At 50.5% G+C, this 23,700-nt stretch overlaps 1 protein-coding gene across 6 annotated transcripts in view; it reads left to right on the top strand.

Annotated features, from left to right (window-relative positions):
- LOC120046091 (SAP30-binding protein-like) overlaps nt 1–23,700 on the top strand; it is a 31,379-nt gene that overhangs the window by 2,881 nt on the left and 4,798 nt on the right. For 2 of the 6 annotated variants that reach the window (XM_038991037.1, XM_038991040.1), the window contains exons 2-9: nt 361–479; nt 592–636; nt 12,648–12,690; nt 17,942–18,030; nt 21,979–22,070; nt 22,193–22,305; nt 22,391–22,494; nt 22,825–22,912. In XM_038991037.1, coding sequence (XP_038846965.1) covers nt 361–479; nt 592–636; nt 12,648–12,690; nt 17,942–18,030; nt 21,979–22,070; nt 22,193–22,305; nt 22,391–22,494; nt 22,825–22,912 — 693 coding nt within the window. Of the gene's footprint in view, nt 1–357; nt 480–591; nt 637–12,647; nt 12,691–17,941; nt 18,031–21,978; nt 22,071–22,192; nt 22,306–22,390; nt 22,495–22,824; nt 22,913–23,700 lie in introns of all 6 variants that reach the window. The other 4 variants (XM_038991039.1, XM_038991041.1, XM_038991038.1 and 1 more) reach the window with 3 other exon arrangements.

A 23,700-nucleotide genomic window follows, 5' to 3' on the forward strand; every position in this document is an offset into this window, starting at 1 on the left:
CATTTCACATCGGTTACACACGCTCACGCGATATTGAGACTTGCTGAGTTTGTGCAGGCATGGTTTTGCTCATGTGTCAGGTGATAGAAATCAGAAAGCATTACCAGAAAAAACAGGTCAATAATACTTTTCTATGGATGTTTTTGTCTAAAATTTCCAATGACTAAAGGACCAACCAATTTGACTACCAGTAGAGTAAATCCCAAATGCCAGTTTATTCAATTCACTGCCTATACAAAATGTTGATGAAGTAGAGGCCGACCTAATCCCAGCAAGCTAGCTTGCTATTGGGTCAGGAACCCGGCAACTGAATGCTGTCATGTTTCCAACCTGATAACCAAGCTCTTTGTCATTCTGCAGAGAACCATGGAGTAGGCCTGGTGTCGGCTGCCTACGGAGAGGACGACATTAGCCGGATTGAGGATGGCGACGACAAGGCATCTGGAGACGAGGACAGCGTGGAGAGCTCCCGTAACTCCGTCGGTTCTCTTTCCAACTTAGTCTCTTTCTCACAGCACCCTGCTTGAGGTATTTCTCTGTGTGTGTTGGGTCACTCAGGGATGTTAACGCTTTGCATTTTTGTCTTTGTAGGAAATGGATGAGTCTGACGAGGGGGGAGACACAGATGATTATAAGGTATTTGAACCCCCCCCTGATTGTGGAATGGTTTGGGCTTATTTAATGTTTGTTAGGGGGTCATGGGTCTCCCGAGTGGCGTAGCGGTCTAAGTCACTGCATCTCAGTGCTACTGCAGACGCTGGTTCGATCCCGGGCTGTATCACGACCGGCCGTGATTGGGAGTCCCATAGGGCGGCCGGTTAGGGGAGGCTGAGGTAGGCCGTCATTGCAAATAAGATTTTTTTCTTAAAAAAAAAAAATAATAATAATATTTGATGTGGCATTGAATTTGCCCTTACTGCTATTAGCCCATACAAATGCATTGAATAACAGTTTCACTCCATCGAACAAAAACATCTAAAGGAAGTTTGTCCTGAAGTGTTTGTTCTATATCTGAGAGATATAAGAAGGATCAGGAAACTATTTGTATATTTTTTTACATGAATTTTACTCCTTATGTTTGGCACTAAACTATCTCCATATATACTGTACTTCCATTCATTGTTTTAACCTGGTACTGGGGACCTTCAGACTAGTCTTGTGAAGCTTGTGGGCATCCTGGAGAAAAACAACCGATAGAAAACCTGATATCTCTAGCTTAAAATGACAGCTATTCATGGGGATTTGTTTATTATGCCAATTAGATTTCCGCGGGTCGTGGAGGGCTAGGTGCTACTCAAACAAACAGAATCATTACAGGGCCAGGGCCACTTTAATAACATAGCATTATGTGTGTGTCTGACAATTGGCTATGCTACAAGGGGCCTATGATCAGGCACTGGATGCAATTTGTCTGAAGAACGGTAGCATTTCATAACATAGGAAGGGGGGGTCATGTGGAGGACTGGTGAGGTGTGTTTGTGTGTGTCTTGGGGGGGGGGTCAGGTGGAGGACTGGTGAGGTGTGTTTGTGTGTGTCTTGGGGGGGGGGTCAGGTGGAGGACTGGTGAGGTGTGTTTGTGTGTGTCTTGGGGGGGGTGTCAGGTGGAGGACTGGTGAGGTTTGTGTGTCTTGGGGGGGGGGGGGGGGGTCAGGTCAGGTGGAGGACTGGTGAGGTGTGTTTGTGTGTGTATTGGGGGGGGGGTCAGGTGGAGGACTGGTGAGGTGTGTTTGTGTGTGTATTGGGGGGGGGGGGGGGGGGTGTCAGGTGGAGGACTGGTGAGGTGTGTTTGTGTGTGTCTTGGGGGGGGGGGTCAGGTGGAGGACTGGTGAGGTGTGTTTGTGTGTGTCTTGGGGGGGGGGGGGGGGTGTCAGGTGGAGGACTGGTGAGGTGTGTCTTGGGGGGGGGGTCAGGTCAGGTGGAGGACTGGTGAGGTGTGTTTGTGTGTGTCTTGGGGGGGTGTCAGGTGGAGGACTGGTGAGGTGTGTCTTGGGGGGGGGGGTCAGGTCAGGTGGAGGACTGGTGAGGTGTGTTTGTGTGTGTCTTGGGGGGGTGTCAGGTGGAGGACTGGTGAGGTTTGTGTGTGTATTGGGGGGGGGGGGGGGGTGTCAGGTGGAGGACTGGTGAGGTGTGTTTGTGTGTGTCTTGGGGGGGGGGGGGTCAGGTGGAGGACTGGTGAGGTGTGTTTGTGTGTGTCTTGGGGGGGGGGGGTGTCAGGTGGAGGACTGGTGAGGTGTGTTTGTGTGTGTATTGGGGGGGTCAGGTGGAGGACTGGTGAGGTGTGTCTTGGGGGGGGTGTCAGGTCAGGTGGAGGACTGGTGAGGTGTGTTTGTGTGTGTCTTGGGGGGGTGTCAGGTGGAGGACTGGTGAGGTTTGTGTGTCTTGGGGGGGGGGGGGGGGGGTCAGGTCAGGTGGAGGACTGGTGAGGTGTGTTTGTGTGTGTCTTGGGGGGGGGGGGGGGGGTGTCAGGTGGAGGACTGGTGAGGTGTGTTTGTGTGTGTCTTGGGGGGGGGGGGGTCAGGTCAGGTGGAGGACTGGTGAGGTGTGTTTGTGTGTGTCTTGGGGGGGGGGGGGGTCAGGTGGAGGACTGGTGAGGTTTGTGTGTCTTGGGGGGGGGGGGGTCAGGTGGAGGACTGGTGAGGTGTGTTTGTGTGTGTCTTGGGGGGGGGGGTCAGGTGGAGGACTGGTGAGGTGTGTGTCTTGGGGGGGGGGGGGGTGTCAGGTGGAGGACTGGTGAGGTGTGTTTGTGTGTGTATTGGGGGGGTCAGGTGGAGGACTGGTGAGGTGTGTCTTGGGGGGGGGGTCAGGTCAGGTGGAGGACTGGTGAGGTGTGTTTGTGTGTGTCTTGGGGGGTGTCAGGTGGAGGACTGGTGAGGTTTGTGTGTCTTGGGGGGGGGGGGGGTCAGGTCAGGTGGAGGACTGGTGAGGTGTGTTTGTGTGTGTCTTGGGGGGGTGTCAGGTGGAGGACTGGTGAGGTTTGTGTGTCTTGGGGGGGGGGGGGGTCAGGTCAGGTGGAGGACTGGTGAGGTGTGTTTGTGTGTGTCTTGGGGGGGGGGGGGTGTCAGGTGGAGGACTGGTGAGGTGTGTTTGTGTGTGTCTTGGGGGGGGGGGGTCAGGTCAGGTGGAGGACTGGTGAGGTGTGTTTGTGTGTGTCTTGGGGGGGGGGGGTCAGGTGGAGGACTGGTGAGGTTTGTGTGTCTTGGGGGGGGGGGGGGGTCAGGTGGAGGACTGGTGAGGTGTGTCTTGGGGGGGGGGTCAGGTCAGGTGGAGGACTGGTGAGGTGTGTTTGTGTGTGTCTTGGGGGGGTGTCAGGTGGAGGACTGGTGAGGTTTGTGTGTCTTGGGGGGGGGGGGGGTCAGGTCAGGTGGAGGACTGGTGAGGTGTGTTTGTGTGTGTCTTGGGGGGGGGGGGGTGTCAGGTGGAGGACTGGTGAGGTGTGTTTGTGTGTGTCTTGGGGGGGGGGGGGTCAGGTCAGGTGGAGGACTGGTGAGGTGTGTTTGTGTGTGTCTTGGGGGGGGGGGTCAGGTGGAGGACTGGTGAGGTTTGTGTGTCTTGGGGGGGGGGGTCAGGTGGAGGACTGGTGAGGTGTGTTTGTGTGTGTCTTGGGGGGGGGGGGTCAGGTGGAGGACTGGTGAGGTGTGTTTGTGTGTGTCTTGGGGGGGGGGGGGGTGTCAGGTGGAGGACTGGTGAGGTGTGTTTGTGTGTGTATTGGGGGGGTCAGGTGGAGGACTGGTGAGGTGTGTCTTGGGGGGGGGGTCAGGTCAGGTGGAGGACTGGTGAGGTGTGTTTGTGTGTGTCTTGGGGGGGTGTCAGGTGGAGGACTGGTGAGGTTTGTGTGTCTTGGGGGGGGGGGGGGGGTCAGGTCAGGTGGAGGACTGGTGAGGTGTGTTTGTGTGTGTCTTGGGGGGGGGGGGGTGTCAGGTGGAGGACTGGTGAGGTGTGTTTGTGTGTGTCTTGGGGGGGGCGGGTCAGGTCAGGTGGAGGACTGGTGAGGTGTGTTTGTGTGTGTCTTGGGGGGGGGGGGGGGGTCAGGTGGAGGACTGGTGAGGTTTGTGTGTCTTGGGGGGGGGGGGGGTCAGGTGGAGGACTGGTGAGGTGTGTTTGTGTGTGTCTTGGGGGGGGGGTCAGGTGGAGGACTGGTGAGGTGTGTTTGTGTGTGTCTTGGGGGGGTGTCAGGTGGAGGACTGGTGAGGTTTGTGTGTCTTGGGGGGGGGGGGGGGGGTCAGGTGGAGGACTGGTGAGGTGTGTTTGTGTGTGTCTTGGGGGGGGGGGGGTGTCAGGTGGAGGACTGGTGAGGTGTGTTTGTGTGTGTCTTGGGGGGGGGGGGGTCAGGTCAGGTGGAGGACTGGTGAGGTGTGTTTGTGTGTGTCTTGGGGGGGGGGGGTCAGATCAGGTGGAGGACTGGTGAGGTGTGTTTGTGTGTGTCTTGGGGGGGGGGGGTGTCAGGTGGAGGACTGGTGAGGTGTGTTTGTGTGTGTCTTGGGGGGGGGGGGGTCAGGTCAGGTGGAGGACTGGTGAGGTGTGTTTGTGTGTGTCTTGGGGGGGGGTCAGGTGGAGGACTGGTGAGTTTTGTGTGTCTTGGGGGGGGGGGGGTCAGGTGGAGGACTGGTGAGGTGTGTTTGTGTGTGTATTGGGGGGGGGGGGTGTCAGGTGGAGGACTGGTGAGGTGTGTTTGTGTGTGTCTTGGGGGGGGGGGGGGGGGTCAGGTGGAGGACTGGTGAGGTGTGTTTGTGTGTGTCTTGGGGGGGGGGTCAGGTGGAGGACTGGTGAGGTGTGTTTGTGTGTGTCTTGGGGGGGGGGTCAGGTGGAGGACTGGTGAGGTGTGTTTGTGTGTGTCTTGGGGGGGGTGTCAGGTGGAGGACTGGTGAGGTTTGTGTGTCTTGGGGGGGGGGGGGGGGTCAGGTCAGGTGGAGGACTTGTGAGGTGTGTTTGTGTGTGTATTGGGGGGGGGGTCAGGTGGAGGACTGGTGAGGTGTGTTTGTGTGTGTATTGGGGGGGTGTCAGGTCAGGTGGAGGACTGGTGAGGTGTGTCTTGTGGGGGGGGTCAGGTCAGGTGGAGGACTGGTGAGGTGTGTTTGTGTGTGTCTTGGGGGGGTGTCAGGTGGAGGACTGGTGAGGTTTGTGTGTCTTGGGGGGGGGGGGGGGGGTCAGGTCAGGTGGAGGACTGGTGAGGTGTGTTTGTGTGTGTCTTGGGGGGGGGGGGGTGTCAGGTGGAGGACTGGTGAGGTGTGTTTGTGTGTGTCTTGGGGGGGGGGTCAGGTGGAGGACTGGTGAGGTTTGTGTGTCTTGGGGGGGGGGTCAGGTGGAGGACTGGTGAGGTGTGTTTGTGTGTGTCTTGGGGGGGGGGGGTGTCAGGTGGAGGACTGGTGAGGTGTGTTTGTGTGTGTCTTGGGGGGGGGGGGGGGTCAGGTCAGGTGGAGGACTGGTGAGGTGTGTTTGTGTGTGTCTTGGGGGGGGGGGTCAGATCAGGTGGAGGACTGGTGAGGTGTGTTTGTGTGTGTCTTGGGGGGGGGGGGGTGTCAGGTGGAGGACTGGTGAGGTGTGTTTGTGTGTGTCTTGGGGGGGGGGGGGGGTCAGGTCAGGTGGAGGACTGGTGAGGTGTGTTTGTGTGTGTCTTGGGGGGGGTCAGGTGGAGGACTGGTGAGTTTTGTGTGTCTTGGGGGGGGGGGGTCAGGTGGAGGACTGGTGAGGTGTGTTTGTGTGTGTATTGGGGGGGGGGGGTGTCAGGTGGAGGACTGGTGAGGTGTGTTTGTGTGTGTCTTTGGGGGGGGGGGGGGGTCAGGTGGAGGACTGGTGAGGTGTGTTTGTGTGTGTCTTGGGGGGGGGGGGGTGTCAGGTGGAGGACTGGTGAGGTGTGTTTGTGTGTGTATTGGGGGGGGGGGTCAGGTGGAGGACTGGTGAGGTGTGTTTGTGTGTGTATTGGGGGGGTGTCAGGTCAGGCGGAGGACTGGTGAGGTGTGTCTTGTGGGGGGGGTCAGGTCAGGTGGAGGACTGGTGAGGTGTGTTTGTGTGTGTCTTGGGGGGGTGTCAGGTGGAGGACTGGTGAGGTTTGTGTGTCTTGGGGGGGGGGGGGGGTCAGGTCAGGTGGAGGACTGGTGAGGTGTGTTTGTGTGTGTCTTGGGGGGGGGGGGGGGGGTGTCAGGTGGAGGACTGGTGAGGTGTGTTTGTGTGTGTCTTGGGGGGGGGGGGTCAGGTGGAGGACTGGTGAGGTTTGTGTGTCTTGGGGGGGGGGGGGGGTCAGGTGGAGGACTGGTGAGGTGTGTTTGTGTGTGTCTTGGGGGGGGGTCAGGTGGAGGACTGGTGAGGTTTGTGTGTCTTGGGGGGGGGGGGGGGGTCAGGTCAGGTGGAGGACTGGTGAGGTGTGTTTGTGTGTGTCTTGGGGGGGTGTCAGGTGGAGGACTGGTGAGGTTTGTGTGTCTTGGGGGGGGGGGTCAGGTCAGGTGGAGGACTGGTGAGGTGTGTTTGTGTATGTCTTGGGGGGGTGTCAGGTGGAGGACTGGTGAGGTTTGTGTGTCTTGGGGGGGGGGGGGGGGGTCAGGTCAGGTGGAGGACTGGTGAGGTGTGTTTGTGTGTGTCTTGGGGGGGGGGGGGTGTCAGGTGGAGGACTGGTGAGGTGTGTTTGTGTGTGTCTTGGGGGGGGGGGGGTCAGATCAGGTGGAGGACTGGTGAGGTGTGTTTGTGTGTGTCTTGGGGGGGGGGGGGGTGTCAGGTGGAGGACTGGTGAGGTGTGTTTGTGTGTGTCTTGGGGGGGGGGGGTCAGGTCAGGTGGAGGACTGGTGAGGTGTGTTTGTGTGTGTCTTGGGGGGGGGGGTCAGGTGGAGGACTGGTGAGTTTTGTGTGTCTTGGGGGGGGGGGGGTCAGGTGGAGGACTGGTGAGGTGTGTTTGTGTGTGTATTGGGGGGGGGGGGGGGTGTCAGGTGGAGGACTGGTGAGGTGTGTTTGTGTGTGTCTTGGGGGGGGGGGGGGTCAGGTGGAGGACTGGTGAGGTGTGTTTGTGTGTGTCTTGGGGGGGGGGGTGTCAGGTGGAGGACTGGTGAGGTGTGTTTGTGTGTGTATTGGGGGGGTCAGGTGGAGGACTGGTGAGGTTTGTGTGTCTTGGGGGGGGGGGGGGGTCAGGTCAGGTGGAGGACTGGTGAGGTGTGTTTGTGTGTGTCTTGGGGGGGTGTCAGGTGGAGGACTGGTGAGGTTTGTGTGTCTTGGGGGGGGGGGTCAGGTCAGGTGGAGGACTGGTGAGGTGTGTTTGTGTATGTCTTGGGGGGGTGTCAGGTGGAGGACTGGTGAGGTTTGTGTGTCTTGGGGGGGGGGGGGGGGGTCAGGTCAGGTGGAGGACTGGTGAGGTGTGTTTGTGTGTGTCTTGGGGGGGGGGGGGTGTCAGGTGGAGGACTGGTGAGGTGTGTTTGTGTGTGTCTTGGGGGGGGGGGGTCAGATCAGGTGGAGGACTGGTGAGGTGTGTTTGTGTGTGTCTTGGGGGGGGGGGGGTGTCAGGTGGAGGACTGGTGAGGTGTGTTTGTGTGTGTCTTGGGGGGGGGGGGGTCAGGTCAGGTGGAGGACTGGTGAGGTGTGTTTGTGTGTGTCTTGGGGGGGGGGGTCAGGTGGAGGACTGGTGAGTTTTGTGTGTCTTGGGGGGGGGGGGGTCAGGTGGAGGACTGGTGAGGTGTGTTTGTGTGTGTATTGGGGGGGGGGGGGTGTCAGGTGGAGGACTGGTGAGGTGTGTTTGTGTGTGTCTTGGGGGGGGGGGGGGGGGTCAGGTGGAGGACTGGTGAGGTGTGTTTGTGTGTGTCTTGGGGGGGGGGGTGTCAGGTGGAGGACTGGTGAGGTGTGTTTGTGTGTGTATTGGGGGGGTCAGGTGGAGGACTGGTGAGGTGTGTCTTGGGGGGGGGGTCAGGTCAGGTGGAGGACTGGTGAGGTGTGTTTGTGTGTCTTGGGGGGGTATCAGGTGGAGGACTGGTGAGGTTTGTGTGTCTTGGTGGGGGGGGGGGGGTGTCAGGTGGAGGACTGGTGAGGTGTGTTTGTGTGTGTATTGGGGGGGTCAGGTGGAGGACTGGTGAGGTGTGTTTGTGTGTGTATTGGGGGGGGTGTCAGGTGGAGGACTGGTGAGGTGTGTTTGTGTGTGTATTGGGGGGGGTGTCAGGTGGAGGACTGGTGAGGTGTGTTTGTGTGTGTATTGGGGGGGGGGTCAGGTGGAGGACTGGTGAGGTGTGTTTGTGTGTGTATTGGGGGGGTGTCAGGTCAGGTGGAGGACTGGTGAGGTGTGTCTTGTGGGGGGGGTCAGGTCAGGTGGAGGACTGGTGAGGTGTGTTTGTGTATGTCTTGGGGGGGTGTCAGGTGGAGGACTGGTGAGGTTTGTGTGTCTTGGGGGGGGGGGGGGTCAGGTCAGGTGGAGGACTGGTGAGGTGTGTTTGTGTGTGTCTTGGGGGGGGGGGGTCAGGTGGAGGACTGGTGAGGTTTGTGTGTCTTGCGGGGGGGGGGGGGGGGTAAGGTGGAGGACTGGTGAGGTGTGTTTGTGTGTGTCTTGGGGGGGGGGGTCAGGTGGAGGACTGGTGAGGTTTGTGTGTCTTTGGGGGGGGGGGGGTCAGGTCAGGTGGAGGACTGGTGAGGTGTGTTTGTGTGTGTCTTGGGGGGGTGTCAGGTGGAGGACTGGTGAGGTTTGTGTGTCTTGGGGGGGGGGGGGTCAGGTCAGGTGGAGGACTGGTGAGGTGTGTTTGTGTGTCTTGGGGGGGGGGGTCAGGTCAGGTGGAGGACTGGTGAGGTGTGTTTGTGTATGTCTTGGGGGGGTGTCAGGTGGAGGACTGGTGAGGTTTGTGTGTCTTGGGGGGGGGGGGGGGGTGTCAGGTGGAGGACTGGTGAGGTGTGTTTGTGTGTGTCTTGGGGGGGGGGTCAGATCAGGTGGAGGACTGGTGAGGTGTGTTTGTGTGTGTCTTGGGGGGGGGGGGTCAGGTGGAGGACTGGTGAGGTTTGTGTGTCTTGGGGGGGGGGGGGGGGGGGGTCAGGTCAGGTGGAGGACTGGTGAGGTTTGTGTGTCTTGGGGGGGGGGGGGGGTCAGGTCAGGTGGAGGACTGGTGAGATGTGTTGACTTTATGTCAGAGGTGAGTTGTGGTAAACCGATCCAGAACCTGACAAAGACTTAATCCGTAATGTGTTTTCACTAGCTGCTACTTGTTTTCTCCCTGTCTTATGATCTGATCCTGTATGTAGCTACTGTTGCCTTAGTGCTGAGACCCACTATTATGAGTAATGCCTTGTCAGCCACACCATTGGTCCCCACTTTGTCCTAAGGGCCGAACTCCGTAACTGTGTAACTGTGCTTCATCTGCTACGTACTTCCTATTGTATCTTACAAGTCATCTAGTGTTGGGTTTAGATGACGCTAGTTTCTGTAAAGGAGATGTATCTAGCAGTATGTTGCTCTGATGTATCCTATGTTGCTCTGTCTGTATGCTATGTCTTGCTTGTCCTATGTTGCTATGTCTTGCTTGTTCTATGTTGCTATTGTCTATATTGTAATTGTTTTTAATAACCTGCCCAGGGACTGCGGTTGAAAATTAACCGGCTGGCTAAAACCGGCACTTTTACTGAAACGTTGATTAAAGTGCACTGTCCCTGTAAAAATAAAAATAAACTCAAACTCAGTAGGCTCTTGTGACTGTTGCACATTGCTTACTGGTAATCTAAGAGAGTTAAACGCTTAGCAGTTTGTTCAAACACGTCTTCAACTCTTAGCCAAAACTTACTGGTAATAGCTTGTTTGTTGCGCAAGCGTTGATTTATCTAGCCACTACGTTCTCCTATCCACTGCATATGCAATGGCTTTGATTAGATTGAATTGAGAAAATGACATATCTGTGTTAGATGTATTTGTGTGTCAAATAACAGTAGTAATAGAATGGATTTATGAAGGTGATTCATTTATAGAGCAGGATGTATATGGTGGGATACTTTTACTCTGGCCTGCTCTCTTTAGAGGGACCAGGAGTGGACTACTGCCACAGACTAGAAGAACCATGATGGAACCAACACTCCTTCTCTCCTTGGTCAATGAGAAAGTAGTGGGGTGGAAGGCAGTGGGGTGGAAAGCGATGGGCGGAGGAGGGGTTGTCACCATATGTGTCACATTTGTCTCTTGATCGCGTCAGGGACAGTGGAGAAAGAGTGGGGGTTGTTTGATTGTTTCTTGCCCCCTCTCTACCCCCGTGACCTGTGTTTTTGCCCATAGTGAATATGCAGTAACCCAGAATAATGTCAGTTTGGCCGAGCTGTTAGTTCTGTTGCTGTAGTTTCCTCTCTGGCTGAAAGTGCCATTCATTACAGTGAGATGGGGGCAGGGGGGGGAAGAACCTCTGGTAACCACACCCCTTCCTGGGTCCTCCTGTCCTACTTAGTTTGGCCATCAGGCCCTCTTCATGACAATTCTTGGATGTGTCCATGCAATTGCTAGGTGACTGGGTGGCAGAAAGTGTATATCTTCCAGTGAATAAGAGCACTGTTCCTAACTGCTGAACCTGTGTTATGGCCCAAGTTCTGGCAAAGACGGGCCATATTTTAGAAGCAGCTCAGATCGCCCCACCTCCTGCCAAGCCCGTTTTCACTAGAAATCTCTGGGGAAGTAGATTAAAGGTCTCATTGCCAAAACCCTGAAGTATCCCTTTAAAGGCCCACCTCAGAGGAAGTTGCCGCACCTATTTAGAGTACTTCCTGTCCTAGAGCAGAAAATGTAATTTAGGTTCCACCTCGAAGACTGACGCAGGCTGCTAATATTTATTCAGGAATTGGGGGGGTGGGACGTTGTGGTAACTTCCACGTGTAGCAGAGAAATGACAACAAATAGGCCACTGACTGACAGCTGTCAGTAACTAGCTCGCATGCTAACCTTAGCCAGCTAATGAAAGTTACAATGCATTTGGAAAGTATTCAGACCCCTTGACTTTTTCCACATTTTGTTACATTACAGCCTTATTCTAAAATTGATTCAATTGTTTTTCCCCCCTCATCAATCTGCACACAATACCCCATAATGACAAAGAAAAAAACAGATTTTTAGAAATGTTTGCTCAAAAAAATGTAAAATAACAGCAGAATTTACATAAGTATTCAGACCCTTTACTCAGTACCTTGTTGAAGCACCTTTGGCAGCGATTATAGCCTCGAGTCTTCTTGGTTATGATGCTACAAGCTTGGCACCCCTGGATTTGGGGAGTTTCTCCCTTTTTTTTTCTGCAGATCCTCACAAACTCTGTCAGGTTGGATGGGGAGCGTGGCTGCACAGCTATTTTCAGGTCTCTCCACAGATGTTCGATTAGGTTCAAGTCCGGGCTCTGACTGGGCCACTCAAGGACATTCAGAGACTTGTCCCGAAGCCACTCCTGCATTGTCTTGGCTGTGTGCTTAGGGTCGTTGCCCTCTTCAAATCAAATGGTATTTGTCACATGCTCCACATACAACAGGTAAACCTTACAGTGAAATGCTTACTTACAAGCCCTTAACCAACAATGCAGTTTTAAGAAAAATAAGTTTTAAGTAAAAAATAGACAAGTTAAAAATAAAAGTAAGAATTAATTAAAGAGCAGCAGTAAAATAACAATAGCGAGGCTATATACAGGGGATACCGGTATAGAGTCAATGTGCAGGGGCACCGGTTAGTCAGTTGGAAGGTGAACCTTCACCCCAGTCTGAGGTCCTGAGTGCTCAGGAGCAGTTTTTCATCAAGGATCTCTCTGTACTTTGCTCCGTTCATCTTTGCCTTGATCCTGATCAAGTTGTAGAAATATCTCAAGGATGATCAATGGAAACGGGATGCACCTGAGCTCAATTTCAAGTCTTTTAGAAAGGGGTCTGAATACTTATATAAATAAGGTGTTTCTGTTTTTTATTTTCAATAAATTTGCAAACATTTCTAAAAACCTGTTTTTGCTTGGTCATTATGGGGGTATTGTGTGTAGATTTCTGACTATTTGTATTTTATTTAATCAATGTTAGATTATGGCTGTAACGTAACAAAATGATACAGAAGGCACTGTATCAATGCATTTGCACAGCTATGTATCACTTTGCAGCCAGTGTTTGTGATTGCCATGCTGCTAGGTTGCAATTAATCCCAACCCTTAAACTAAACGTAGGCATGAAAAAAATTTGCGCATAAGACTCACGAAAACATCCGAAGTCAGACGTTTAAATTTGGCACTTCAAGCCCAAATATATCATATTTTGACTAAAACGTATTGACTTACATCATTGTGCAACATCGCGGGTAAGCTCTGGCCATCGTCTTTCAGCTCAAATTAGTGGATTTCTACTGGTATGGACATTTTAACAAGATGTATAACTGGGATGGGCATTTTAGCAAGATGTATAACTGGTATGGACATTTTACCAAGATGTTTAACTGGTATGGACATTTTACCAAGATGTTTAACTGGTATGGACATTTTACCAAGATGTTTAACTGGTATGGACATTTTAGCAAGATGTATAACTGGTATGGACATTTTAGCAAGATGTATAACTGGTATGGACATTTTACCAAGATGTTTAACTGGTGTAATTGACAGTGCATCAACATCGACAGCAGCTGCGATGTTATGCTTCCTGGAGATCCAGGACAGTCCATGGTTCTGTGAGTGATGTGAAACTCCCCTTCTGTGTGTTCTCTTCAGGAGATCCCAGAGGCAGAGAGGAGAGACCCCAATGAGCTGGTCGGTGAGTGTATACACACACACACCCAAACAGACAAACCAACGTGTTTGAGATACAGACAGATACAATACAAACTTGGTGTTAAATATTTATTTATATTGAACATTAGATGCCCAAACCGTGCTTTTGGTTTGACTTAATGAGTAACTGATGTAGATGGGAGTTCAATAAGTCTTTGTCTTCAGACTGGGTAATTCAGCTTGTAAATGTGTCATAGGGTTAAACCATTTGAATTCAATCATTTTGACAGCATCGCTTTTGATTTTAAACCAAGCTTTCCCATACATATTTCCCCATGGAAGAAGTGGTCAGAAAGGGACTTTTATGCCATAACATTCAGGAGATAAAGGTGCTCAGAGTTGACCCATTTTGCATACCCCACCATACTATGAGACTTCCATGTCTTCATCACTGGAATATCGTAGTTGTGTTTGATATCATTTAAAAGCTTACAAACAAGGTTGTCTATTTTATAATCATCTTTTTTTCAATGTCATTTGTTTATTTTTACCTTTTAACGTCAATTATCTAAAACCTGTAAACTCAGATTTTTTTCATATTGGCATATGTTGTAGTCTAGACCCTATTTTACATCTGAAGTTTTTGAGTTGTGCCTGCCATTGGTTGAGACACAACATGCTCTTAACCCAACCAGTCCCACTCATTTTTAACATTGCGTGTTTAAAAAAAAATAATAATAAAAAATGTTTTTACCTTTTATTTAACTAGGCAAGTCAGTTAAGAACAAATTCTTATTTTCAATGACGGCCTGGGAATAGTGCCTAACTGCCTTGTTCAGGGGCAGAATGACCGATTTTTACCTTGTCAGCTCGGGGATTCGATTTTGCAACCTTTCGGTTACTAGTCTAACGCTCTAACCACTAGGCTACCTGCCTCTAACCACTAGGCTACCTGCCTCTAACCACTAGGCTACCCTGCCGCCCCGTGTTTGAGCTACAGACTTCTGGATTGTACCATTGGATTTGCCTATTGCTTCTGCATCCTAATGGTACCACCTATTAGTCTGTGTGATTAACGGAGGTTAAGCTCCAGCGGTGTTTGAGACAAGGGCGGATCCCGAAGGGTCCCAGGACCGGGTCTTTTTTTTTTTTTTTTTTTACAAAAACGTCTGTAGAGTCCGAATGATTTGAGCTACAAACTATTGATAGCTATTTGGAAGCTGAGACTCTCATGAGCACTCGCATGTAACACAAGAGTCGTTAGACGGTAAGGGGTTCTTCTAAATAGAAGATCATAGGAAATCCCAGGACATGCTGTCTATAATACTGTAATAAGCTCACATAGTTGCTGTCACACGATTTAGCTGGTACATTTACTACCACAAAGATGGCCCCCAGTCCACCCACCATCAAATGTAAACTTAAATGGTCATGTCTACTCTACTATCTATATGTCTATGATTTCAATAGGTTTCCTATGGAGGATTGACAGTATCATTTTTTTTAAAAAAAACAGATATTTCCATTCAGGTCAACATTCTCTGATGTGTGGACCTCCAACCATTTTTGTGGTACCTTTTTGAAAGTAGAAGTTTTTAAATTTTTGTACATTTATCAGCCTAAACATGACACCCACCCTGTATTCAAGAGCACGTTGTGTCTCAGCTGATGACGGGCCCAACACAGATACCTTAGATGATGTAAAATAGGGTCTAGGCTACAACATATGCTAATTTGAAAAGATCGGAGTTGACATGTTTTTAAATCATTTGTAATAATTGTTCATTGACGTGTGTTCAGAGCAGGAGAGAACACACTGCTCTATTAGGCCATTAAACGGTAGTACCAATCAGGGGTTGAAACGCAAATCATTTTCCAATCGTTTAGTTCGGAACAGAACCATTTCCCCCCCCCCCGTTCTGATTCTGTTCCTTGAAAAATGTTGTTATTGTCCGGTTTTCGGTTCTGTTCCCTGAACCGGTTCCAACCCCTGCTACCTATCACGCCCTCTACTGTGTGTGTGTGTGTGTGTGTGTGTGTGTGTGTGTGTGTGTGTGTGTGTGTGTGTGTGTGTGTGTGTGTGTGTGTGTCAGAGAGGGAAACTGTGTGTACACACGTACAACCCCACATCCAGGTGCCAAATTTCACACACATGATGTAATTCAACACTAATCTCCCGTGTCACGCCCAAACTCTACTTTATGGGAGAGAGGATGGATGTGTATGATAGTTATGTTTGACCATTTGGAGAGGTCTGAATACCTACCTATAACTAAGATCAAATCAAAGTTTATTTGTCATGTGTGCCGAATACAACAAGTGTAGACCTTACAGTGAAATGCTTACATACAGGCTCTAAACAACAGTGCAAAAAAGGTATTAGGTGAACAATAGATAAGTAAAGAAATAGAAACAACAGTAAAAAAGACAGTGAAAAAGAACAGTAGCGAGGCTATATACAGGCACTGGTTAGTCGGGCTGATTGAGGTAGTATGTACATGTAGATATGGTTAAAGTGACTATGCATATATGATAAACAGAGAGTAGCAGTAGCGTAAAAGAGGGGTTGGTGGGTGGTGGGACACAATGCAGATAGTCCGGGTAGCCACTGTGCGGGGGCACCGGTTGGTCGGGCTAATTGAAGTAGTATGTACATGTAAGTATAGTTAAAGTGACTATGCATATAAGATAAACAGAGAGTAGCAGCAGCGTAAATGAGGGGTTGGTGGGGCACAATGCAAATAGTCCGGGTAGCCATTTGATTACCTGTTCAGGAGTCTTATGGCTTGGGGGTAAAAACTGTTGAGAAGCCTTTTGGTCTTAGACTTGGCGCTCCAGTACCGCTTGCCATGCAGTAGTAGAGAGAACAGTCTTTGACCATTTTTAGGGCCTTCCTCTGACACCGCCTGGTGTAGAGGTCCTGGATGGCAGGCAGCTTAGCCCCAGTGATGTACTGGGCCGTACGCACTACCCTCTGTAGTGCCTTGCGGTCGGAGGCCGAGCAGTTGCCGTACCAGGCAGTGATGCAACCAGTCAGGATGCTCTCGATGTTGCAGCTGTAGAACCTTTTGAGGATCTCAGGACCCATGCCAAATCTTTTCAGTCTCCTGAGGGGGAATAGGCATTGTCGTGCCCTCTTCACGACTGTCTTGGTGTGTTTGGATCATTCTAGTTTGTTGGTGATGTGGACACCAAGGAACTTGAAGCTCTCAACCTGCTCCACTACAGCCCCATCGATGAGAATGGGGGCGTGCTCGGTCCTCCTTTTCCTGTAGTCCACAATCATCTCCTTAGTCTTGGTTATGTTGAGGGAGAGGTTGTTATTCTGGCACCACCCGGTCAGGTCTCTGACCTCTTCCCTATAGGCTGTCTCATCGTTGTCGGTGATCAGGCCTACCGCTGTTGTGTCGTCTGCAAATTTAATGATGGTGTTGGAGTCGTGCCTGGCCATGCAGTCGTGGGTGAACAGGGAGTACAGGAGGGGACTAAGCACGCACCCCTGAGGGGCTCCAGTGTTGAGGATCAGCATGGCGGATGTGTTGCTACCTACCCTCATCACCTGGGGGCGGCCCGTCAGGAAGTCCAGGATCCAGTCGCAGAGGGAGGTGTTTAGTCCCAGGGTCCTGAGCTTTGAGGGCACTATGGTGTTGAACGCTGAGCTGTAGTCAATGAATAGCATTCTCACATAGGTGTTGCTTTTGTCCAGGTGGGAAAGGGCAGTGTGGAGTGCAACTTTTTTTTTCTTTCAGTTTTTGGATCCATCCCTCATCTCTGACATATTTTGGGTCTGATCTGTTGCACCTGAAATCCGAATCGCCAAAACAATTCTGCACCTGGGTATTGATTTTCCAAAAAAAAATGGGATCCGTGAACACCTCTAGCTTGAGGTAGGCCTAGTCAGAGTTGATCATATAGGGCTGGGACCTCTTGTGGTTTAGAGAGCTGTGATTCAGACCGCTGTCTGCTATGTTCCTGTTACCTCACACACACACTGCAGGCTGTGTTCATGTAAAGCATTCTAGGACGTATGACTCGTCTGACTCGGTATGGTATTTTCTACTGCTCATTAGTGTGCTTGCAGCCAAGTGCATATTTGTGTTTAGTGTGTTGTTGTCACTGAGTACATCATGACTCTGTAATGGCTTCTGTCTGTTTACTCTCTTATGTGTGTGTGTATCTCTGTATGTGTCTGAGTGTGTCGTGTGCACAGTCCTGTCGGTGCAGTTAGCCAGTAGGAGAGGGTAACGCCCTACCCCTCCCTGTAGGGGTTTGTCATACCCCTCTCACCTACAGACAAGGCAGGATGTGGTGGGGAGGAGAGAGGAGGGGGGAGAGGAGAGGGTAACGCCCTACCCCTCCCTGTAGGGGTTTGTCATACCCCTCTCACCTACAGACAAGGCAGGATGTGGTGGGGAGGAGAGAGGAGGGGGGAGAGGAGAGGGTAACGCCCTACCCCTCCCTGTAGGGGTTTGTCATACCCCTCTCACCTACAGACAAGGCAGGATGCGGTGGGGAGGAGGGGGAGAGGAGAGGGTAGGTCAAGCAGGATAGTGTGAGGGTTCGGGGTTTGCTTTTGTTTCCACCTTGGCATCAAACAAAACAACAAGGCGAGAGAGAGAGAGAGAGCGAGAAGTTTGAAAATAAAGAAGAGAGTAAAGAGATTGAGGGGAGGGGGAGGGAGCCTGGAATGTGTTGGGTACATAGAGGAGCTTGTTGCCTACACACCATAGTGTATGTGACCTACGATACAGGCTAAAGGAGAACGTCTGCGGTGTCGTGGTCCTAGAGGTTTAACTGATAGAAATGTTTATCATCTAAATTCACGCTCAGTCTTGTACCTTACATATCTGTTCTCACATGCAAAGTTTACACACATTTTTGCTCAACCATTTAAAGCCTGTGATAGATTGACAGTGCTGAGTGACTGTAAAGTGCCCTCCCACTGATGAGGCTTTAGACTGAAGGATGCCTGGCCTGGAGTCAGAGAAAGAAAGAAAGAAAGAGGAGAGAAAGGAGGGAAGAGTTTGAAAAAAGGGCATCCTCTCTTCTCTACACAAGCCCCAACATACCCTCCCTGACTGGGTGTGGTAACTAGGTCTCATACCAGGACCAGATGGTCCTGAACACCTCACACGCATGCAGAACAACCTTCAGTTCAGAATTGAGTTGAACATGTTGATTCAACACACTAGTTTTACAGACATGATTTCTGGGTTCACCTCTGAAGAATGTAGCTACTAGACTGTCTGTAGTCTGCTCTTCTGATTGGTTCTTTTTCTGTGTTTCCGCCCCAGCTCTGTTCTCAGAGAAAGTGAGGAACATGTCACCTGACAAGATCCGGATCCCCCCTGAACCACCAGGACGCTGCTCCAGTCACCTACAGGTACTCACAGCCCTACTTACCTGTACCAGTCACCTACAGGTACCCACAGCCTTACTTACCTGTACCAGTCACCTACAGGTACTCACAGCCCTACTTTCCTGTACCAGTCACCTACACGTACTCACAGCCCTACTTACCTGTACCAGTCACCTACACGTACTCACAGCCCTACTTTCCTGTACCAGTCACCTACACGTACTCACAGCCCTACTTACCTATATCAGTCACCTACACGTACTCACAGCCCTACTTACCTGTACCAGTCACCTACACGTACTCACAGCCTTACTTACCTGTACCAGTCACCTACACGTACTCACAGCCCTACTTACCTATACCAGTCACCTACAGGTACTCAGCCCTACTTACCTATATCAGTCACCTACAGGTACTCACAGCCCTACTTACCTGTACCAGTCACCTACACGTACTCACAGCCCTACTTACCTGTACCAGTCACCTACAGGTACTCAGCCCTACTTACCTATATCAGTCACCTACAGGTACTCACAGCCCTACTTACCTGTACCAGTCACCTACAGGTACTCACAGCCCTACTTACCTATATCAGTCACCTACAGGTACTCTCAGCCCTACTTTCCTGTACCAGTCACCTACACGTACTCACAGCCCTACTTACCTGTACCAGTCACCTACACGTACTCACAGCCCTACTTTCCTGTACCAGTCACCTACACGTACTCACAGCCCTACTTACCTATATCAGTCACCTACACGTACTCACAGCCCTACTTACCTGTACCAGTCACCTACACGTACTCACAGCCTTACTTACCTGTACCAGTCACCTACACGTACTCACAGCCCTACTTACCTATACCAGTCACCTACAGGTACTCAGCCCTACTTACCTATATCAGTCACCTACAGGTACTCACAGCCCTACTTACCTGTACCAGTCACCTACACGTACTCACAGCCCTACTTACCTGTACCAGTCACCTACAGGTACTCAGCCCTACTTACCTATATCAGTCACCTACAGGTACTCACAGCCCTACTTACTTGTACCAGTCACCTACAGGTACTCACAGCCCTACTTACCTATATCAGTCACCTACAGGTACTCTCAGCCCTACTTACCTGTACCAGTCACCTACAGGTACTCACAGCCCTACTTACCTGTACCAGTCACCTACAGATACTCACAGCCCTACTTACCTGTACCAGTCACCTACAGGTACTCACAGCCCAACTTACCTGTATCAGTCACCTACAGGTACTCACAGGCCTACTTACCTGTACCAGTCACCTACAGGTACTCACAGGCCTACTTACCTGTACCAGTCACCTACAGGTACTCACAGCCCTACTTACCTGTATCAGTCACCTACAGGTACTCACAGCCCTACTTACCTGTATCAGTCACCTACAGGTACTCACAGCCCTACTTACCTGTATCAGTCACCTACAGGTACTCACAGCCCTACTTACCTGTATCAGTCACCTACAGGTACTCACAGCCCTACTTACCTGTATCAGTCACCTACAGGTACTCACAGCCCTACTTACCTGTACCAGTCACCTACAGGTACTCACAGCCCTACTTACCTGTACCAGTCACCTGAACTGCTGAGCTATATGACTAGCTATCACTCTTGCGTACCTGTGCAATTCCTATTTTTCTAAAGGGTTCTAGTCACCTGTTTTAAACAACCATCACATTTGTCACACTGACCTACAGCACCTCCAATTTAGCAATGACACAGTAAGCTCTCTGTCAACAAGTAGTAGACTGCTGGGGAAGGACTGGTAGGTGTATGGTGTACTGGAGGGAGGACTGGTAGATGTATTTTTATTTGATTTATTTCACCTTTATTTAACCAGGTAGGCCAGTTGAGAACAAGTTCTCATTTACAACTGCGACCTGGCCAAGATAAAGCAAAGCAGTGCGACACAAACAACAGAGTTACACATGGGATAGACAAACGTACAGTCAATAACACAATAGAAAAATCTATGAACAGTGTGTGCAAATGTAGCAGGCAGTTTAATTTGGGCATGCTTTTCATCCAAAATTCCCGAATGCTGCCCCCTACCCTAGTGAAGTTAATGTGAGTCTGGAAGGAGAGTCTACAGTCTAACCAGACACTTAGAATATGTGGACAACTACAAATACCTAAGTCAGAACCGTCCAGGGTAGTGATGCTAGTCGGGTGGGTGGGTGTGGGCAGCAATTGGTTGAAGATTATTTATTTATTTTTACTTGCATTTAAGAGCAGTTGTAGGCTACGGAAGGAGTGTTGTATGGCATTGAAGCTCGTTTAGAGGTTTGTTAACACAGTGTCCAAAGAAGGGCCAGATGTATACAGAAACGTGTCGTCTGCGTAGAGGTGGATCAGAGAATCACCAGCAGCAAGAGCGACATCATTGATGTATACAGAGAAGAGTCGGCCCGAGAATTGAACCCTGTGGCACCCTCATAGAGACTGCCAGAGTTCCGGGACAACATGCCCTCCGATTTGACACACTGAACTCTGTCTGAGAAGTAGTTGGTGAAGCAGGCGAGGCAGTCATTTGAGAAAACAAGGCTGTTGAGTCTGCCAATAAGAATGCCGTGATTGACAGAGTCGAAAGCCTTGGCCAGGTCGATGAAGACGGCTGCACAGTACTGTCTGTTATCGATGGCGGTTATGATATTGTTTAGGACCTTGAGTTCTACTGGAGGCAGGACAGGTAGGTGTATGGCCTACTGGAGGCAGGACAGGTAGGTGTATGGCCTACTGGAGGCAGGACAGGTAGGTGTATGGCCTACTGGAGGCAGGACAGGTAGGTGTATGGCCTACTGGAGGCAGGACAGGTAGGTGTATGGCCTACTGGAGGCAGGACAGGTAGGTGTATGGCCTACTGGAGGGAGGACAGGTAGGTGTATGGCCTACTGGAGGCAGGACAGGTAGGTGTATGGCCTACTGGAGGCAGGACAGGTAGGTGTATGGCCTACTGGAATTGGGCTGGGTATGAGATAAACACTGGTTTCCAGGTAGTACATTTCCTCTCCTGCCAATGCCTGAGCTTGGTTCAATGCCAGCTGCCAGACAAGCAGCATTCTGCAGTAGTTAGTAAATGTTCCACCGTGTTCTGCTGGAGAGCAGAGTCCTCCAGTGAGAGAATAACATCAACATGTAGGAAAAGACCAGCAGGTCATCTCACAGTGCTCAGCACTCTGTCACAGTCCACAATCCTCCTCTCTCGACAGCCTTTCTGACTCTGGTCCAACGTTTTCCTCACAAATAAGCTAGCATTCCTATGTAGGACATTGCCATTTATGCACAGATCTAGGATTAGCGTATCCTCCCCAAATCTTAGCCCGATCTGTAAAAGGGAGAAGTCTGCCAAACTTAGTGAAGTGAATGTAACTCTTGTTGGGTAGGTGTTGGGGCAGGTGAGGGTGTGGCTGACTGAACAGGTTCAGCACCATATAGCGTTGCCTCAGGGTGTGAACACACCCTAACACCCCTGTATCTAGTGAATCAGTGATGATGAATCACTATCTGGATATCCCTCACCTCAGGCTGCATCTAACACCAGCACACACACACAGGAAGGGACTGTTTGACTCGGGGGCCATGCGGAGCCAGGGTTTAGTCTGTCTTGTGTTCAGTAAAAGCTCATCATTTTGAACAGCCGTCACTGCCGTTGTCTCTCCGAAGAAGAGCTGTTCAACACTTCCGTTGTCCTAGTACTTGGGCCAATTGAACTGACTGTTCTGAGTACTGTAGATACAGTAGTGTCATTACATTCCAATCCTCCATCTTGTCCGTTTAAGGATCATTTATCATAGTGGATCCCCCAGGTTCCAGTTGACTGGCCCGGCTCCCTGGTTACCAAATATATCCCTGAGGTATTAGGAACTTGTATTAGGAACTTCTACTAGTGGGGATTTGACTCCTGTGTTACCTACCAGATATGTTGGTTTTCTGTCAACAGGTGAAGATCCAGAAGCTGTATGAGAAGAATCTACATGGAGACTTTGACACAAACAACCACATTCAGAGGAAAAAAGAGTTCAGGAATCCCAGGTACACACACACACAAACACCGGTACACAAACACACACAGATTCCTAGAGTTACGATCCTATCCATGATACACATGTTGCTTTTCCAGATACATTTGTTGACGTGTCTTTGTGTCTATCCAGTATCTATGAGAAACTCATCCAGTTCTGTGGCATAGATGAACTGGGAACCAACTACCCTAAAGACATGTTTGATCCTCACGGCTGGTCAGAGGACTCTTACTATGAGGCCCTGGGTAAGGAGGTCATTGGTGCGTTGGTGGCTGTATGTGCTTGCCAGTCAGTCCTATCAACTGAACAGTTTTCGTTCCCTCCCTGCAGCCAAAGCTCAGAAAGTAGAGATGGATAAGCTGGAGAAAGCCAAGAAGGACAGGACGAAGGTGAGGACCACAGGCGTTTTAATTGACTTGAAGAGGCCACCCGAGGTAATATAAATTACAATACACATGTTTTCAACCCCCCTCACCAAACTAACCCGTGCCTTCCTCTAACCCCATGCCCAATCTCTGTTAAACCTGGACAGAGAAAATAGCGTTTCCAACACTATACGTTTACTGCACTCCTGTTTCACTAATGACAGACAGGGCTGTTCTGTAATCAGTCTATGCGTCAGGGGCATGTTGCCACAGACTGCCTGTACTTTATGTTCAAGTATCCTGCCAAGAGATTAAGTGTCACCACAACAGCCCGTCAGCACCACCCAGCCCAGCCCTCTACAGTACGAGTGTGATAGTGTTTTGTCTTCTCTCTCCTAGATTGAGTTTGTGACGGCCACTAAGAAGGGCAGCAACCCCACCAACGCAGCAGTTCCCACAACCAATACTGCTGCTAGTACAGCTACAGGTACACACGACTACAGCGCCTCCAGAAAGTACCCCTTGACTCATTCCACATTTTGTTGTGTTACAGCCCCCAGACTATCGAAAGAGAGAACCCCTCCCCCACTATAGAAACATTATCTTTCCTGACTTTTTTTTTGTGTGACCTTCCTAAAAGAGAAGAAAAAACGTAGGATTATATCTGGTTCCCGTTTCTCTCCCTTTCACTATTTCTTTCAATTTCAATTCAAAGGGCTTTATTTACATGGGAAACATATGTTAACATTGCCAAAGCAAGTGAAGTAGAAAATAAACAAAAGGGAAATAAACAATAACTCTCAGAAGTTCCAAAATAATAAAGACATTACAAATGTCATTTTATGTCTATGTACAGTGTTGTAATGATGTGCAAATAGTTAAAGTCAAAAGGGAAAGTTATTCAACATAAATATGGGTTGTATTTACAATGGTGTTTGTTCTTCACTGGTTGACCTTTTCTAGTGGCAACAGGTCACACATCTTGCTGCTTTGATGGCACACTGTGGTATTTCTCCCAGTAGATATGGGAGTTTATCAAGATTGTATTTGTTTTCAAATTCTTTGTGGGCCTGTGTAATCTGAGGGAAATATGTGTCTCTAATATGGTCATACATTGGGCAGGAAGTTAGGAAGTGCAGCTCAGTTTCCACCTCATCTTGTGGGCAGTGAGCACATAGCCTGTTTTCTCTTGAGAGCCAGGTCTGCCTACGGCGGCCTTTCTCAATAGCAAGGCTATGCTCACTGAGTCTGTACATAGTCAAAGCTTTCCTTAAG

This window comes from Salvelinus namaycush, chromosome 4 (assembly GCF_016432855.1).
Source record: "Salvelinus namaycush isolate Seneca chromosome 4, SaNama_1.0, whole genome shotgun sequence".
NCBI classification, from domain to species: Eukaryota; Metazoa; Chordata; class Actinopteri; order Salmoniformes; family Salmonidae; genus Salvelinus; species Salvelinus namaycush.